The following is an 18,331-nucleotide window of genomic DNA, read 5'->3' on the forward strand; positions in this document are numbered from 1 at the left end:
TCAGTTTTAATTTCTGAATGTGATTAATATTACTTTTCTATCTTTTTAGAAATAGTATTTGAATAACTGGTCTCAAGGGCCATCTTATTCTTTGTGTACCAGGAATTATAGTCTACCTTTTTTTTTTCTTTAAAACAGATATATTTGAAAATGTTTATGGGTCTACAATGAAGAGAAAAGAACTTGATGATTTGAAGGGTAATATTGGACTCAGGGGTCATAAGCCACTTAACAGCATCACTGTGTCAAAGAAACGTAATTGGCTATATCAGAGTACTCTGAGATCATTTAATTTGGAAGAAGAAACTAAGAAATGCCAAGATATAAGCCATTTATCCATTTCACCGGCTTCTCTACCTAAACATCAGTTATCACAACCTTTCCTCAAATCATCTGAAGAATATTGCACATATGTGGTGTGTAATGCTACAGATTCTTCATTATCAAGAAACTGTTCTTTAGACTTCAGTGAGGAAAATGATGCAGATGATGAAGGGGAAATATGGTACAACCCCATTCCCGAGGATGACGACTCTGGTATATCAAATGCTTTGAGTTTGGGTGAGGCAAACTCTGCTCTTCTGAAGTTTCCTGCTGTCAGTTTGAGAGTATTACCCAGCAGTGCCCTGAAAGCAGAGCAGCGTCCTGAAGACTTGTTTTGCTCTCCTGAACATACAGGCAATGTTCAGACCACACAATCAAATGAAATGAATCCTGTAGATTCCATCCATTCCACGGACTTTGTGCAGCAGTATAAGCAAAGGCTTGGATACAAGATGCCAAATGGTGTAATGGTGGATGACACTCCTGTGTTGAAATCTCCTTTTGCAGGTAAGATGATTATTTATCTGCCATTTCTTTCTTCTCCCATTTTTGAATTTTTTGGTGGTAGCTAAAACTAAATATAGATGTCTGTTGTAGCTATGTACTTTTCCTCACAAATTGAATGTATTTTCATGAAAATCAAAATTATCTATAAATTTTTATATACATGGTGATTGACTATTTTACCACACACTTCATTCAGTTTGTTAGTGTGTTGATCTTTTGAGATATAATTATCTTTCTCTTAGTTGCAAGAATTGCATGATGGGAAGTAGAAGAGAAAGATATTATTTTATTTAAGATTTTATTTATTTACTTTTAGAGAGAGGGAAAGAGAGGGAGAAGGAAAAGAAGCATCAATGTGTGGTTGCCTCTTGTGTGCTCCCAAATGGGGACCTGGCCCGTGACCAGGGCCCCATGTGCCCTGATTGGGAATAGAACTGGTGACCTTTTGGTCTGCATGCTGGCACTGAATCCATTGAGCCACATCAGACAGGGCGAGAAAGATATTCTTCTTTTTAAAGGAAATAATTGAACTTTGATACATATTGGATTGATCTATATGAAATTTCTAATATTTACCTGTTTTTGATTTGCAAGAAAATAGTATTTCACATAGCTTAACCTAATGGTTTTAGTCTTCCTTGATTGCTTTTGATTTTTTAAAATAGATTTTATTTGTTTATTTCTAGAGAGAGGGGAAGAGAGGGAGAAAGAGGAGCAGAGAAGCATCAGTTAGTGGCACCCAGGCCTGTGCCCTGACCAGGATTAGAATTGGCAGTGCGTGGGTTTGTAGTTCGGCACCCAGTCCACTGAGTCATACCAGCCAGTGCTGCCTTTAATTTTCTCATGTGCTGCTTTTCAAGTTTAGTTACAGACACACCACCCAGAAGGAAACAGAGAATAAGACATATCTAGTTGTAAATATCAAATATTGGTAAGAAAGCAGTTCTGTTTTACATCATCATTTTAATTTATAAAATTTCAAATGGTACAGAATATTTAAAGATGTGGTGTGTACTGATGTCGTCAGCACCTTGTCCGTATCCCTTGGGTTTTATTACGTGTTGAAATGGGGCAGCCTACTTCCAAAGATCAGTGTCTGCATCTCTGCTTGAGGCTCCTTTCAAAGTGTTAGGCAGGCTCTGCAGGGCAGCCTGGGAGCTTCAAGCATTGATGACAGGAGCTGGAGTAGGGCCACCCCAGCTCCCTCCTCCTTGGGTGGGATAATTCTACATGTTTCCAAGAGTTTTCTCATGAGGTTAAACTCCAGTTGTCTGTAGTAGTAGCAGTCTTCATAATTCACCTTGAACCTTCCCCATGAATTTTCTCACTTCCTTGCCCTCGTTTCAGTACTTTATAAGTAAACTACTTGCATTTGAGTCCTTTTCTTAGGGATATGAGGAGGTGGAGTAAATGTTATATTGTTAAGAGAAAAATCAAGTTACAAAACTGTGTACTATCTGATTCCAATTTTGCAAGAAATGTTAAGAAGTTATACTGGAAATGTTAATGGACCCCCTCCTTCTGTGTTGGGGTTGAAGGTAATAAAAAATTTTTGTGTATGCATTTCTAATTGTAGACTGATTTTCCATAGTAAGTTTTGTGCTTCTTTTGTAATTTGGATGGACAGAGTAAATACTATATAAACCAATAGTTTGGAATTTAGGTTGTGATAAAGGGTAGACTAAGGGGGAAAGCTTACAGGTGTGTGGCAAACAGTGATGGGTATGGAATGGAGCAGAAAAGGCAAGAGGGCATAGGAATAAGAGGAAAGTTAGAAAGCCAGTGTCTGTAAAGTGTTACACACTTTAAGTTACTGCCTTTAAACTTTAATTTTTTTCTGTCCATGATAAATCTTGAACCTGGAAAGACTAACAGACATTTAACAAAATAATGGTGGTACTGTCATTTATATCTTTTTCCTTAGTGTCTTTTTTCCCATTAACACTGATTTTCAATTGGTGTGTCATAACAGTTTTTAAAACATGCAATACCTGACTGTTTAGTCAGGGGGCACTGACCTCTTTTCCCTTAAATTGCCAAATTAAAGAATGACAACAGCCAACACAATAGCCATCCAATGTGAATGAATCAAAATTATACTTATTTTTTTGTCAGATTGGCCAAAAATATACTTTTTTTGATGTGCTGCAGAATTTTAGTAATAGCTTATGGGTGCCATGAAGTGAAAAAGGTTGAAAATGTCTACCTTAACATATTAAAATATAATAAACACATTTCTAAATTTACCAAAGGAAATATTTAGTTTATTTATATGCCATGTTTTTTTGTTTTAGTTTAATCAGAAAGGTTATATAAAGTGATCTGTTTTCTTTAGCAATATTGCCAGAAAGCTTTTGAGAAATAGGCAAAGAGAATGGGTGAATTTCAAAATAAGTTTTGAACCCTGGTTGGGTAGCTCAGTAGGTAGGTTAGAGTGGGTTGTCAGGGCACAAACAAGAATCAATCAGTGAAAGCATAAATAAGTGGAACCACAAATCAATGTTTTTCTCTCTTTTTCTCTTCTCTCTTCCTCTCTTTCTAAAATAAAATCAATAGCCCTGGCTGGTGTGGCTCAGTGGATTGAGTGTCAGTCAGCCAGTGAATCAAAAGGTCGCTGGTTCAATTCCCAGTCAGGGCACATGCCTGGGTTGCAGGCCAAGTCCCTTGTAGGGGCCACAGGAGAGGCAACCACACAGTGATGTTTCTCTTCCTCTCTTTCTCACTCCCTTACCCTCTCTCTGAAAATAAATGAGTAAAATCTTTTAAAAAGTCAATAAATAAAAATTAAAAAAATAATAAAAATGTTAAATTTTGTTCAAGGAATAGGAAGGCTGAAGTATTTAAATATGAATGACAATTTTTAAATTATTCTACCCCAGTTATGACTTTTTTACTTATTAACTTCTTGATGTATCTTTTACATAGTTGCAATCACAATGGGCTATTTTTGATCCCTATTTCCATGTTATATCTTCATCTTGTATTGTACATGTTTAATGTTATTATTAACATTATTGTTTCCCAATCAGTATAATGTTTAATGGGGTTGATGTGCCCTAATATGTGTGATTGGTTCCCTGATGGGTGTTAATAGATTGTTTTCATTACTATTGCAGTGATTTTTGTGACGATCTTTTTTGCTTCATTAGGATTGATTACTAGTATCACTACTGTTGTTTTTTTTTAATCCTCACCTGGGGAAATGTTTATTGCTTTTAGAGAGTAAGGGGATGGTGAGAGGAGAGGGAAGAGAGAAAGGAAGGGGAAAGAGACAGACAGACATCAATGTGAGAGAGAAAGATGGATTTGCTGCCTCCTGTAGGCAACCCTAACTGGGGATGGAACTTGAAACCTAGGTATGTGTCCTGACTGGGAATGGAGCCCACAGTCTTTTCGTGTGTAGATGATGCTCCAATCAACTGAGCCAACCGTCCAGGACTCATGACTAGTTCTTTATAGTGGTAACTACTGTAGGCAATTCCTATATTGTTTTTCCTAAAAAGTTCACCAATGTATAGGCAACTAACAATTGGTTGGTTGATTTTATTTATTCAGTAAACACTGAGTTTCTGTAAGCCAGTTACTGAAGGAATATGCCAGTTTCACTTGACTCTAGCCTGGTTCGTAAATTCATATTTAAATATTTTCATTTTGCATTTCCCCTTTTTGCTAGTCTGTGATTTGATTAGCACAATTGTGGTTTAGTTTTATGTGATTGTTGAATTTGGTAATATTTCCACTCTAAGATTTTATTTAAAAAGGCATTTTTGTTTGAATAAATTCATTGCTGACTGCAGTAGAAATCGCTAACATCCACAGTATTTTATTTTAGTTAGGGACTTCAGTAGGAAATAGTTGATGCACAATTCAATACCTGTACAGTAAAAAAAGCAAGAATGTTACATTAACTCCTTTCTAATTTAATAAAACCTAAGGCAATTTAATATACTGGGTAGCTTCTTCATGCTGTGACAAAATAGATTGTCGACTAAAGCAGGACTCCAATTACTGTAAAATGTTTTAGAACAGTAAACCAGTAGAATTGTACTACGATTTACAGTACAAGGGAATGCTTTGTCTGGTTTATCAAACACTTCATTTCTTATTAGTTGCTTACCAGAAAAGCCTAGCAGGCATACTTAAAATAGTACTTCTATAAAGAAACCACTTCTTTGTCATTGGGAGAAATAAAGAAGGGTGGAGGGAGAATGTTATATTAATACTTTAAAGAAATGTCATTTAATCTACTGGTTCTTTAAAAGAATATTTATTTCCAGAGAGAGGGGAAGAGAGGGAGAAAGAGAGGGAGAGAAACATTGATGTGTGAGAGAAACATTGACTGGTTGCCTCACATGCATCCCCAACCAGACTGACCTGCAACGCAGGTGTGTGCCCTGACCAGGAATTTAACTGGTGACCTTCTGGTTTGCAGGACGGTGCCCAGTCCATTGAGCTATATCAGTTAGGGTATTGATTTTTAAAATGAATAAATACTTTTTTCCTCATTTCTAATACTGCATAGAGTAGCCTCTGATATTAGGGTTACTAGGGATTTTTATAAGGAACACTAAAATCAAGTATGAAAAGTTCATTTAAATTTTAAATAATTGGGGTAATAATTGTTTCTTTAGTGGAACAGTTAATATAATATGTTTTAGAAGATATTTTCATTTTTCTTTATTAATTTGAAAATGTACTAAAACCAGGTTCAAATTTAAAAATAAAACTGATTATTCTATACATATTTTTTAAACTGGGGGATTGAAAATTTAGGGTTAAATAGAGTACTTTAATTTCTTTTTTTTTTCCTTAAGATTTTATTTATTTATCTTTAGAGGGGAAGGGAAGGAGAGAGGCAGAGAAATATCAGTGTATGGTTGCCTCTCATGTGTCCCCTGCCAGGAACTGGCCTGCATCCCAGGCATGTGCCCTGACTGGGAATTGAACCGTGATCGTGTGGTTCACAGGCCCGCACTCAATCCACTGAGCTACACCAGCCAGGGCTGAGTACTTTAACTTCTTAATAGTCGAGAAAAGCCTTTAAAAGTCAATTGGAAATATACAGGGTGGTAGGGCAAAAGTAGTTTTATCCTATATAGGGTAGGGCAAATATATAGGGTAGGGCAAATATATAGGGTAGGGCAAAAGTAGTTGTTTATTTGGAAAATAATACAGTAATTAATAAATAATAATACAAGATAAACTCTGTATTTTGTGAACTCACAACTGTAAACTTACTTTTGCCTCACCTTGCATATATGGACAGAAAAATGTTTAGACGGATGAGGAAGCTGGAAGTGTAGAGGTGAGGAGCATAGGTTGTGAAGGCCTGTGGCTGGGTTTGAACTGTGGCTCTGTCATGACACAGTGGTGTTATCTCAGACAAATTAGTTATCTGTGCGTGAGGTTTCTTATCTGGAGAGTGCAGTGCTAGTGGTATTTTAGCTCAAAGTGTTCTTTTGAGAATTGAATGAGGGTCTACGTGTACTGTTAAATTAATTTTTCGTATTTTGTCTAGCTCAATAAATGTCGGCTGGTGTTATTATTTTAATAATAGTTAAATATTCATAATGTCATATTAAACTACTTTTAACATTATTTTCACCACAATTTTTACAATGGTTAATCACTTGCTAGTGCAGTTAAGGCTGTTGCTTATTTTAGTTCATTTTGTATTGAATATCTTTTTAAAACTTTTATTGGAAACCTGGATAATTTTGACATTCAGAAAAAATTAAAGCTATTTTTGTGTGGAAAAAATTTAAAAAATAGTTTAATATTTTACTCTTTATGAAAAATGAAAATTTCAAGAAAACTTGTTTATATCTCTGTGTTGTTTGTTTAATATGTTGAATTTCAAGGAAAGGCCCTGATTTAACTTTTGAAGTTCTAGGGTATTGTATAGAAATAATGAAGAAAGAAAATGGCTTTACAGTTTTGAAAACTATTGAGTTAGATTTTGATACTCAATATTCAGTTCCTTTTTTGTTTTATTTTTATTTTTTGACTTTAGAGATGGGGGAGAGGGAGGGAGCAAGAGAGGAAGAGAAACATCTGTGTGAGAGAGAAACATTGATTGGCTGCCTTCCATACACACCCCAACTGGAGACTGAACCTGCAATCCAAGCATGTACTCAGACTGGGAATCAAACCAGTGACCTTTCATTTTGCAGGATGCTACCCAGCCAACTGAGGCACATTGGCCGGGGCATTCAGTTATTCTTGATTGACTAGAGTTTATTCTATATAATCTTTGCTTTTATGTTCTAGCAAAGAACATAATAGAATTTTAGCACAGGAGGGGCTTTTAGTTGTCAAAATTATAAACTTGTTTGGTTCTTAACGTTAACTTCTTTTTTAATTAGCATTACTATGTGAAAAATTTCATTTTATTATTTTAAGAAGAGATTAGTTTTATTAAAAATTGATTTCTTAAAACAAAAAAGAGGATTTACTAATGGCTCCCTGATATATTTTCTATGTTTATTACCATATATATGTTGATATATTTACTTTAAAAGTTTTTATTGAATTTATTGGAGTGACATTGGTTATTAAATTATACAGGTTTCAGGTACACAGTTCTATAATATCATCTGTATATTGCATTGTGTGTTCATCAACCAAAGTCAAGTCTCTTTTTGTCACCATTTATCCCCCCTTTTTCCTCTTTTACCTCCCTAACCCATTTCCTCTCTAGTAATCACAGTATTGTTGTCTGTGTTTATGAGGCTTTTTTTCTTAATTCTTTCACCTCTTCAGTCAGCCCCCCAATCCCCCTTTCCCCTCTTATAGCTGTCAGTCTGTTTTCTGTATCTATGAATTTCTTTCGGTTTTGTTTGTTTGCTTATTTTATTCATGAGTGAAATCATACAGTATTTGTCTTTCTCTGACTGGCTTATTTCACTTAGTCTAATACTCTCAAGTTCTATCCATACTCTCACAAAAGGTAAGATTTTCTTCTTTTTTTATAGCTGAGTAGTATTCCATTGTGTAAATGTACCACAGCTTTTTTATCTATTTATCTACTGATGGACACTTGGGCTGTTTTCAAATCTTGGTATTGTAAATAATGCTGCATTGAACACAGGGTTGCATATATTCTTTTGAATCAATGTTTTAGGTTTCTTGGGATCTAGTCCCAGAAGTGGAATCACTTGGTAAAAGTATTTTAGAGGGTTATAAATATAGAGAAAACATTCTTATATTGGAGCAGCATTTCTAAATAAACATTTAAATAAGAAATATGTTAAAATAAATATTTCATTATATTAAAATATGAAACTTTCTTAGTTTCCTCTCATATACACTGTAGTTATAAAATAACATACTCACTGAAGTATATTACAGTGGAAAAGATCTCATAAGAACCTATATTACCCTCTCCAAACCTTCAGGATAGAAAAGCAGGTGGAGAGAGAGATGCTTCTTTCCCTTAGAAGCCATTTGGAGATCCTTCTTATTCTGCTTGAACATGGTAATGAAGATTCACCTAAACTTATCACTGAGATGAGGCAAGGGAAGAATTTCTGTTTATGTGAGAGGTTGGTTGTTAAGTTGGTGGTTTATAAAGTAGCAATAAAAATACATAACCTTATAATACTTTTTTCTTTTTTTAAAGGTCCTGGGATCCTAGCTCCTACAAATAAACCTGAGTGGGGAGTTATAGAATCATCTTCTCCAAACCCTAGCCCTGTGAAAAAAGGCAGTTCAATTAATTGGTCTTTCCCAGATAAAATAAAATCTCCACGAACTGTGAGGAAACTTTCCATGAAAATGAAAAGGTTGCCAGAACTTAGCCGGAAACTGAGTGTTAAAGGAAACTTGAATTATATAAACAGCCCAGATAATACTTCTTCCTTGTCTAAATGTAACTGTCAAGAAATTCATCATACAGTTATTCTTCCTTCTGGGAACACAACCACAGCTGCTAGGAGGAATGTTATAAGTCTGTACCATCTCGATACCAGTGTATCTTCTCAGCACAGCTACCAGAAGAAAACCTCTATGAGTTCTAAGTATTCCTGCAAAGGTGGTTATCTCAGTGATGGAGATTCACCTGAACTTGTAACTAAATCTAGCAAACTTGGATCTGAAAACAAATTTGGAAAGGGGAAAGAAACAATCCCAAGTAGCTGCAGCAAGAATGAAATTGACATTGATGCTTTTAGACATTACAGCTTTTCTGATCAACCTAAGTGTTCACAGTACTTATCTGGGCTCATGAGTGTGCATTTCTATGGTGCTGAGGATTTAAAACCACCTCGGATAGATTCAAAGGATGTCTTTTGTGCAATTCAGGTAGATTCAGTAAATAAAGCGAGAACTGCTTTGCTTACATGTCGGACGACATTTTTAGACATGGATCACACTTTCAACATAGAAATTGAAAATGCTCAGCATTTGAAATTAGTAGTATTCAGCTGGGAACCCACTCCAAGAAAAAATCGAGTATGTTGTCATGGAACTGTTGTTCTCCCCACCTTATTCAGAGTAACAAAGACTCATCAGTTGGCTGTCAAACTTGAACCTAGAGGTCTTATTTATGTGAAAGTGACTCTTTTGGAACAGTGGGAGAATTCTCTTCATGGACTAGATATAAATCGAGAACCAGTGGTGTTTGGTGTTGATATTCGAAAAGTTGTAGAGAAGGAAAACACAGGATTGATGGTGCCAGTCCTCATACAGAAGTGTATTACAGAGATTGTAAAGAGAGGCTGTCAGGTACTATTTTACTCTGTTTCTCTACTATCCCCTTATTTACCTATCTATCTTAATGAATTAATTAGTTAATTAAATTTAATTAGCTAATTAAATTTTGGGGGGAGGAATTAAAGGTAAAAAAATCTAATTTAGACATTTTTCTTTTCTATTCTTTATTTTTATTACATTACTGTTTAGGGTATAATTCATGCCTTAACCTATGTTGGCAATGATTGAGAGTATGCTAGATGGTTCTGCATTTCATGTTGTAATCCAGAGCTGACGGGCCTTATACCTAGAGGTCAAGGTTGCTTTATAGTGGCATTCCTAGAATAAGCCAGAGCTGATAACATAGGCAATTAATTAATTAATTTAAGCAATGTTTCTCCATGGTTTGGTTCCAACAGAGAATCTAATAACTCTGCTCACTCCGAAAATTAGCTTCTGTCCTTATTTCCTTCTCTCCCTTAGTCCCACTCTCTGAAAAGCACAAGCTTTTCTGTCTCATAACTTTGGGATAGCATGGAGGTTGAAGAGTAGTTTCTACTAATAAAAACACATCTTATTCTCTTTTCCTTTTAAATAAGAAGGTAAAAGCAGCCTGTTAAAATAAAAAAAAAGCCTGGTGCTATTTATAACAAGATATGCAAATATTAACCAGTTTAGTTGAACTTATTTTTCTTTATTTGTATTAACGCATGCAGACTATGACAATGAGAAACAGCATATCACTGAGGATATTATTCTGAGGTATAGGTAATTGTGTATACTCATTTTTGCAACATAAATTAAGCCTAAAAATCATTATGTTTTGAGGTATTTCTACTTTAGTACTATCAGAATTTTTAACATTGTTTAAAAATGTCAAGAGTAGATATCACAAAATCTGAGGTTTCTTATATATAGAAAGGAGTTGAAAATCTATTATGAAGTTTTGGAAAACATAGAAAAAGTATAAGTTTATGGAGTTTTGTGTTAAGATGCAGGAAACAGATTCTGGTTTCTTCTTCATTAATAGCTGTGTTCAAGTCATTTCATCTTTGTGTCTTATTTGCTTATATCTGTGAAAATAGATGCATTAGCTTTCTAAAGCTGAAAGGTAGAACATCTGAACTTTTGAAATCTCTTCTCAGATATATGATACATCAAGTTGAGTTTATGTTGTCTATGTAGGAGTGAGGCCTTTAGTTTCTAATCCAACTTTTGGTCCAGTTACTTTTTTCTTAAGGTTCTCAATTTCCCCTCTACTTTTTTTTCAGGCAGCATATAAAGAGGTCAGGGAGCTTAGTTAGACTTTAAAGCTAATTATTAAACAGAAACTTTTACAGTTGAGTATGAAAGTAAGTAACTCAAATAGCACTGTACTTTTATAGTCTATATTCTAAAATATTTTATAAAGACCGGGTATATAAGATTGTTGTAACTTATTTTAAATGTCAAGAAAACATTTTTAGCAGTGTCTTTTATTTCTATATTTAAAATTCAGAAAGATTGATTTTAATAAAGACTTACTCTAAGTGAACTAAAAGGTAAATTTCAGTTGTACTTTGGAACTGTACTTTTTAAAAACTTCGTTTGTCTCTTTTGCTTCTCTTCACACCCCTCCCTCCAAAAAAGGCATATTCTACCTGTATTTTACAGACTAGTATACTGTTTAAATTTTGTTTACCTTTTTAGCCAGTATTTATTGTTGTTTTTTTCACCATAAAAATCAGGTATTGATAGTCATGCAAAAATAGTCTGTGGCATCTTAAAAATTCTTTGAAGGCTGCCCATCTCTTGCTTCCAATGTAAAAATTTACTATAGACGTAATACTCATGGTCCACCCAGTACAGATGGCATCAAGCATGTACTTCAATTGTGTGATTTAAGAAGTTAACCTCTGAAGTTCAGGATATATTTTGAAATATCCTTTTCTTGAAATATCTACATTAGATTTTTTTCCTTTAAAAATCTAATTTAAAAAATATGCTTATAATTTTTGGTTTTGGGATAACACATTTCATTAATTTATTACTATTGAAGTATTACTTTCTTGACTTCCAGTCAAGATGGTGGCATAGATAAAAATGGGTCATCTCCTTGCACAACCACGTCAAAATTACAATTAAAATATAGAACAGCCATTGCTCAGAGCCATCAGAAATCCATTTGAATGGAGTGTGACAACTATGGAATTAAAGAAACCACATCCATCCAGACTGGAAGGAGGGGCAGAGACATGGAACCAGCTGGTCTCACATCCATGTGTGGTGGATAAAAATTCAGAAGGGATATCTTGGGAGTAAGGAGTCCCTGCCCCACACCAGGCTCTCTAGCCCAGGGTTCCAGTGCCAAGAAGAAAAGTCCTTGTTACTTCTGGCTACAAAAACCAGTGGTGGGAGAAACTTCTGGAGACCCAAGCAGTTCCTTTTAAGGAACTCACACATGGACTTACTCAGATTCACTCCCTCTGAGCTCCAGCATCTGGGTAGCAGCTTGGAAGGTACCAGTGTCATACAGGGAGGAACTGAAGTGTCTGGTATCAAGGCAGGAACTAAAGGACAGTTTTCTTTCAGACAGAAAGGTGGTCAGAGTTTGCTGTTGCTTTTCTGTGCCCTCCGTAACCTTCCAATTTAAGAGACCACCCAAACTGTTGCTTGTGACTGTTCCATATGAATGGCTCGTCTTGGCTCATACTTCACAACTTCCTAAATCCTATCAAACAAGCAACAGCTGGCCTCAGTGAGCCCCTGACCCCTGCACATCTTGCTAAGGGACAACACGCCCAGCACTAGCAGCAGCCAGCCTAGATTCACAGCTTGGCTTTACCTGGGAATCTCTCAGCCCAGCACAAGTAGCAAGAATCTCAGACTGCTTTATAGCTCAGACAGGATGGCTCTGGACAGAACATAGGTGGGGGCTGACTTTGGCACCACCTGGAAACAGCAGAGCCAACACACCCAGTGGGCAGCTACAGACTATGTTGGAGTACCACCACCCTGCCACTGCACAACTAATCCTCCATAGAGTGCAGAGTTGGTGGTCAGTGGTCACAACCAGTCCTTACAGCTGCCTGGCCTGGGTAAATCCCATTGACCTGTAGTTGAGCAATCAAGGCCCAACTACAAGAGGAGGGTTTACTCAGTCCACATGGAGGGTGCTTGAGTATTCAACTTGGTAGTGCCACTGGACCCTACAGAACACCTACTACATTAGGCCATGCTGCCAAGACCAAGAGTTGTAGCAGCTCTACCTGATACATAGAAACAAACAGAGGGAGCTGCCAAAGTGGGGAGACAAAGAAACATGGCCCAAATGAAAGAACAGATCAAAACTCCAAAAAAGAATTGAACAAAATGGAGATAAGAAATCTAGCAGATGGCAGAGTTCAAAACACTGGTTATAAAGACGCTCAAGGAACTTAGTGAGGACCTCAACAAAAAGATCCAGTCAGAAATGCAGGGTACACTAATTGGAATAAAGAACATTTACAGGGAAACAAGTAGAATGGATAAAGCTGAGAATCAAATCAGTGATTTAACAAACTGCAAAAGATGGGTCTCAATATAGAATAAGGTCAGTAAGAGATACAGAAATGTTATCCAAAATATTTGAAGTGATAAGCTATTAAGCAAAAACCAAACCAAACCAAAACAAAACAAAAAACAACCAATCAGAACAAAAGGAAGGAAAAAGAATATAAAAAAACAAGGATAGTGTAAGTAGCCGCTGGGACAACTTCAGAAGATCCAACATTCGCATCAGAAGGGTTCCAGAAAGACAATCCCTTTACAAGGGTTCTTGTAAAGACAAGAGAAAGAACAAGAAATTTGGAATACATTTGAAAAAATGGTGAAAGAAAACTTCCCTAATTTGGTGAAGGAAAAAGACATGCAAGTCCAGGAAGCATAGAGAGTCCCAAACAAGATGGATGCAAAGAGGCCCATGACAAGATACATTGCAATTAAAAAGCCAAAGGTTATAGATAAAGAGAATCTTAAAAGCAGCAAGAGAAAAGAAGTTAGTTACCTACAGGGGAGTGCCCATAAGACTGTCAGCTGATTTCTCAAAAGAAACTTTGCAGGCTTGAGGGGATTGGCAAGACATATTGAAAGTCATGAAAAGCAGTGACCTACAGCCAAGATGGCTCTAACCAGCAAAGCTGTCATTTAGAATCAAAGGGCGGATAAAGAGCTGCCCAAACAAGAAGAACTAAAGGAACTCATCATCACTAAACCATTACTATATGAAATATTAAAGGGACTTAAAAATAAGATTGTAACTATGAACAGTAAAATGGCAATAAATAACATATCTATCAATGAATGAATCTAGAAAACAAACTAAGCACCCAGTGCCAGAGGCAAACAAGAAGAACAGAGACAGAATTGTGGATATGGAGAGCATTTTGATTGTTGCCATATTGGGAGCAGGTTTGGGGGAATGGGTGAAGAGGTGAGAGGATTAAGAACCACAAATGGGTAGTCACAGAATAGCCATGGGGATGTAGAGTACAGTATAGGAAATGGAATAGCCAAAGAACTTACACATGTGACCCATGGACATGAACAGTGCTGTAGGATTGGCTAAGGGAGTGGGGGTGCTGGGTGGAGGGGAGCAAAGGGATAAAACATGGGACAACTGTAATGGCAACAACCAATATAATTGACAACAACAACAAAAAAAATGCTGTCAGTATCTTCCCAAAAAAGAAGTATTACTTTAATTTGTTCTTGGTTCGTCTCCTCAAGTTCAAGGTACTACATCCTTACGGGATTTTGTGGCCCTTGTGCCAACACAAGAAGGGCTCTACTTAAGTTAGTTTCTTTTAAAGTGGTGGCATTTTCTTTGAGTCTGTTTAATATTTTAGTTTTGTTTTCTATTTTATTTATTTCATTTATCTACAGCTCTACCATGTTTTTCTTGCAATGATGTGATTAGCATAGCACATGCTCTTCTCAGTATGAATGCACTGTGAATGTGGACAATAGGAAATCTGAATTTTCTTCTCAGTTCATCACTTGGTTTCCCGTATTATGTTGATCCTTTGAATATAATGGCACCTTGCATTACCTTCTTTTAGAAATAATTATAGGTTCCTTACTACCTTTCAGTTTATAGTTAATAGCTTATCATCCTAAATATTTGGGATAACATTTCTCTATCTCTTACTGACCCAACTCTTTATCTCTATATCTCTATAAAGAGACCCAACTTCTGCAGTTTGTTCTATCAGTCATTTAATTACTCAGAGGAGGTTAGTGCCATAAGGAAACCTGGAAATTTCCTTTGTGTACTCCTTCCACTAGATCATTTGTAACATTTTAAAGTGATTTCTCATTTAAGTTCTATCAGTTATTTTTACTTTATTTCTGCCTTGACATAATTTCTTTATTCATAACTTTCTTCAATTCAAGGTGATGGAACTTGCTAAATAAATAGTCTTTGATGTGGAAGTATAGGTGCCAGCCACTTATTTTCCCTAATTTTCTTGAAGGCTTATTCTTTTAAAGAACTCTGATTGCTTAATCAGGCATGCTTTCTCTATACAGATGTCATGCTGATTTTTTTTTCTCAGTGAATTTATGGTGGTCTTCTTAAGACTTAATATTTTAGAACTTGTATGTGCTAATGGTGTTTAAAAAACAATCCCTTGTAATATAAGTGTAGGGGAGGATGGGTAGTATCTGTGCATCTTATATACATTTTGAACTGGAGGTTTTATTATTACCTTTAATATATTTTATTGAATTTCCTCCATCATTCTGTAGTCAATTAATTTGATAAATTAAAAAAAAATATCCTAGCCCTGGCTGGTATGGCTCAGTGGATTGGGTGCTGGCCTACAAACTGAAAGGTTTTCGGTTTGCTTCCCAGTCAGGGCACATCCCTGGGTTGTGGGCCAGGTCCTTAGTTGGGGGCATCTGAGGGACAACCTGTTGATGTATCTCTCACACATCAATGTTTCCTTCTCTTTTGCCCTCCCTTCTTCTCTCTAAAAACAAGTAAATAATATCTTTTTTTAAAATCCTAGGTTTGTTTTTATTTCTTCCTGAGAATCTTTTATTTCCTGAAAAGATAATTTTACACAAATAGTATATTGGAACTTTATTTCCGCTATATACTTTTTAAATGGATAAATTGAATTTTAAAGAAATTATATAATGTGCCCAAATTTACTAAGAAAGGAGTGATAAAGTGAGGCTTTATGAATTCAAAACCCTTGTTTAACCACTGTGCTGTATTTTTTAGTCCAGAGCAAAGATGTCAAAGGGCACGGTCTTAGTGTGGAGATACTGCTTGAGCATATAAAACTAGAGGGAATGGATTGCATTTTTGCATAAGATAAGGTAGACAGCACTACAGAAGTCAGTATATTGTTTGAATTTAAATGAAAGAATAGAATGTTTTTATTAAAACTAATCAATGTGGTGTATGGTGACATTTCAAAAGCTGTATTTGAGGTATTTAATGCCATTAGAACATACTTGATTGCCAAACTTGTATGATTTATACATACTGTACTATTATATTTTCTCTTTGTCAAATTTACCACAATAATGGCCATAATTTTATTTCTAGGTGGTCGGCCTGTACCGATTATGTGGTTCAGCAGCAGTCAAGAAAGAACTCCGAGAGGCTTTTGAGAGGGATAGCAAAGCTGTTGTTCTCTGTGAAAACCAGTACCCAGATGTAAATGTGATAACAGGTAATTAATAGGCTTAATTTTATGTACACATTTTGGAAAGACTATATCTTCAGGAAAGAGAATTGAAATACTATTTTTTAGCCTAACTTTAATTTGATTTCATTCTGAACTCTTAACTTATTCTGGGAAAATTAGGGACAACTTCCTGGAGGAGGCGACATCTCAGACTTTAAAAAAAAAAATTTTTGAGGGGAATAACCTTTTTTTGGTTATTCTTGTGTATTTAGAAAAAAACTTTAAAAAATTGTTTCTTTGTGTTACATTGCTGAAGGCTAAAATCTGAAAGATTATTTTTGATTTTTTTCTCCAAATCAGAACTGGTGTTTTTAATCTAACACTATATATTTCCGGATGCTAGCATGATAGTGGTAGTAGAATTTAAAGTGAGAATCCCAAAGAAGGGAAGTCTGTGCATAGGAATGACTAAACTTCACTTAATCACTTATCCATCCATATCTGGAAATTATTTACTTAATAAGTGTTTACTGAACATTTATTACATACCAGGCATTCTTCTAGGCACCAGGGACAAATGAACAAGATGAACAGTGTTTCAGTGAGGGAAAAAATCAGTAATCAAACCAATGAATAATAAGATGTAGTAATTTATTGGTGATAGTAGGGCAACAGGCATGATGCTGATTGGAGTTAGTAGTCAGCTTGGCGACTCCCGTACCACTGTGGTCAGAGAAGAAACTCTGAGAAATGCATTTCAAGCTCTGATCTATGAATATGATATGGAGTTATAGCCATTGGAAGATTTAGGGACAGAGCTCTGAGCAGAGAGAACAGGGTGAAATTTATGATGGACTAAAACAAAAGTACTACAAACTAGCCTACCTCTCTGCCCCCGGAGGTAGAAGTAGTGTTAATGATTAGAATGGTATATATATATATATATATATATAATATAAAACATTTATATATTTTAAATATATATACAAAATATTTATATATGTAAATGTATATATATTTTTAGTGCGATGATACCTGTACTCCACCATCTGATGAGTAGAATATTCCTGTGTAGTTAGTCTTTGTGCTTGAATGAAGGTGAGAGGCATGTGGTTTCATAGTATCTGTTACAGAGCAGTTTCAAAGATGTAGTCAGAACCATTTCTTTNCTGGTATATATATATATATATATATATAATATAAAACATTTATATATTTTAAATATATATACAAAATATTTATATATGTAAATGTATATGTATTTTTAGTGCGATGATACCTGTACTCCACCATCTGATGAGTAGAATATTCCTTTGTAGTTAGTCTTGTGCTTGAATGAAGGTGAGAGGCATGTGGTTTCATAGTATCTGTTACAGAGCAGTTTCAAAGATGTAGTCAGAACCATTTCTTTATTTACTTATAATTGCCTGAATTCTCAAGTACTGTGTTGCACTAAATAAACTTCATCATAAATTTTTTCCAAGTCTCCCTTAAATAGCTCCTGTAGCATTAAAGATTGTCATGATAGACTTAATTACCTTAAGGTTTTTATGTCCCCAAAGTGCTTGAAAGATATTAAGGAAATATGACTTAAGATGTTCCTGTCTGCCACTTAGTTTTTGGGATAAGGCCATAGAGCTAATTTCTAGGTTGATGAGTAGTTACATTTTTCTTTTTGTCACAACATACATAAATATGTCTTCTCTGTTCATTTTGTAAATTTTTTTTATTTTTCCCTATGAACCCTTTGCTTATAGAAAAGAAACTTTTACTTCATTGAACATAATGTGCATTGAGCATACTTGAAGTGCTTAGTATTTGTTAATAATAATCCTCCATATTTGCCCTAAATTATAGCAAAGTAAGTAATCTTGAACTTAGATTAATTTAAAATTCCATTTATATTAGTGATCATTTAACATATTAATTATATAAAGGATAATGATATTTGAAATGTATGTTTCAATAAGTTATAACATTATCTTTTCTAGAGATCATTTAGGTTTTAATTTAATATAAATGCATGATAGGGCAAGTCTCACACTCCCAGGGCATATTGAGTTCTGTTAGAACTAACAAGTCTTGCTTTGTCAAGGAACACATGGAATTGTTTTTGTTTTTAAATTATGCGCTAGAGGGTTAGTAGTTTT

At 35.2% G+C, this 18,331-nt stretch overlaps 1 protein-coding gene across 3 annotated transcripts in view; it reads left to right on the forward strand.

The window, feature by feature from the left end:
• Positions 1-18,331, forward strand: part of SYDE2 (synapse defective Rho GTPase homolog 2) — a 46,827-nt gene that overhangs the window by 9,279 nt on the left and 19,217 nt on the right. For 2 of the 3 annotated variants that reach the window (XM_037060943.1, XM_037060941.1), the window contains exons 2-4: positions 139-831; positions 8,453-9,555; positions 16,100-16,226. In XM_037060943.1, coding sequence (XP_036916838.1) covers positions 139-831; positions 8,453-9,555; positions 16,100-16,226 — 1,923 coding nt within the window. The remainder of the gene's footprint in view (positions 1-138; positions 832-8,452; positions 9,556-16,099; positions 16,227-18,331) is intronic. The other variant, XM_037060942.1, reaches the window with a different exon arrangement.

This window comes from Sturnira hondurensis, unplaced genomic scaffold, assembly GCF_014824575.4.
Source record: "Sturnira hondurensis isolate 20B ecotype Veracruz unplaced genomic scaffold, ASM1482457v3 Scaffold0013063, whole genome shotgun sequence".
Classification (NCBI taxonomy): domain Eukaryota; kingdom Metazoa; phylum Chordata; class Mammalia; order Chiroptera; family Phyllostomidae; genus Sturnira; species Sturnira hondurensis.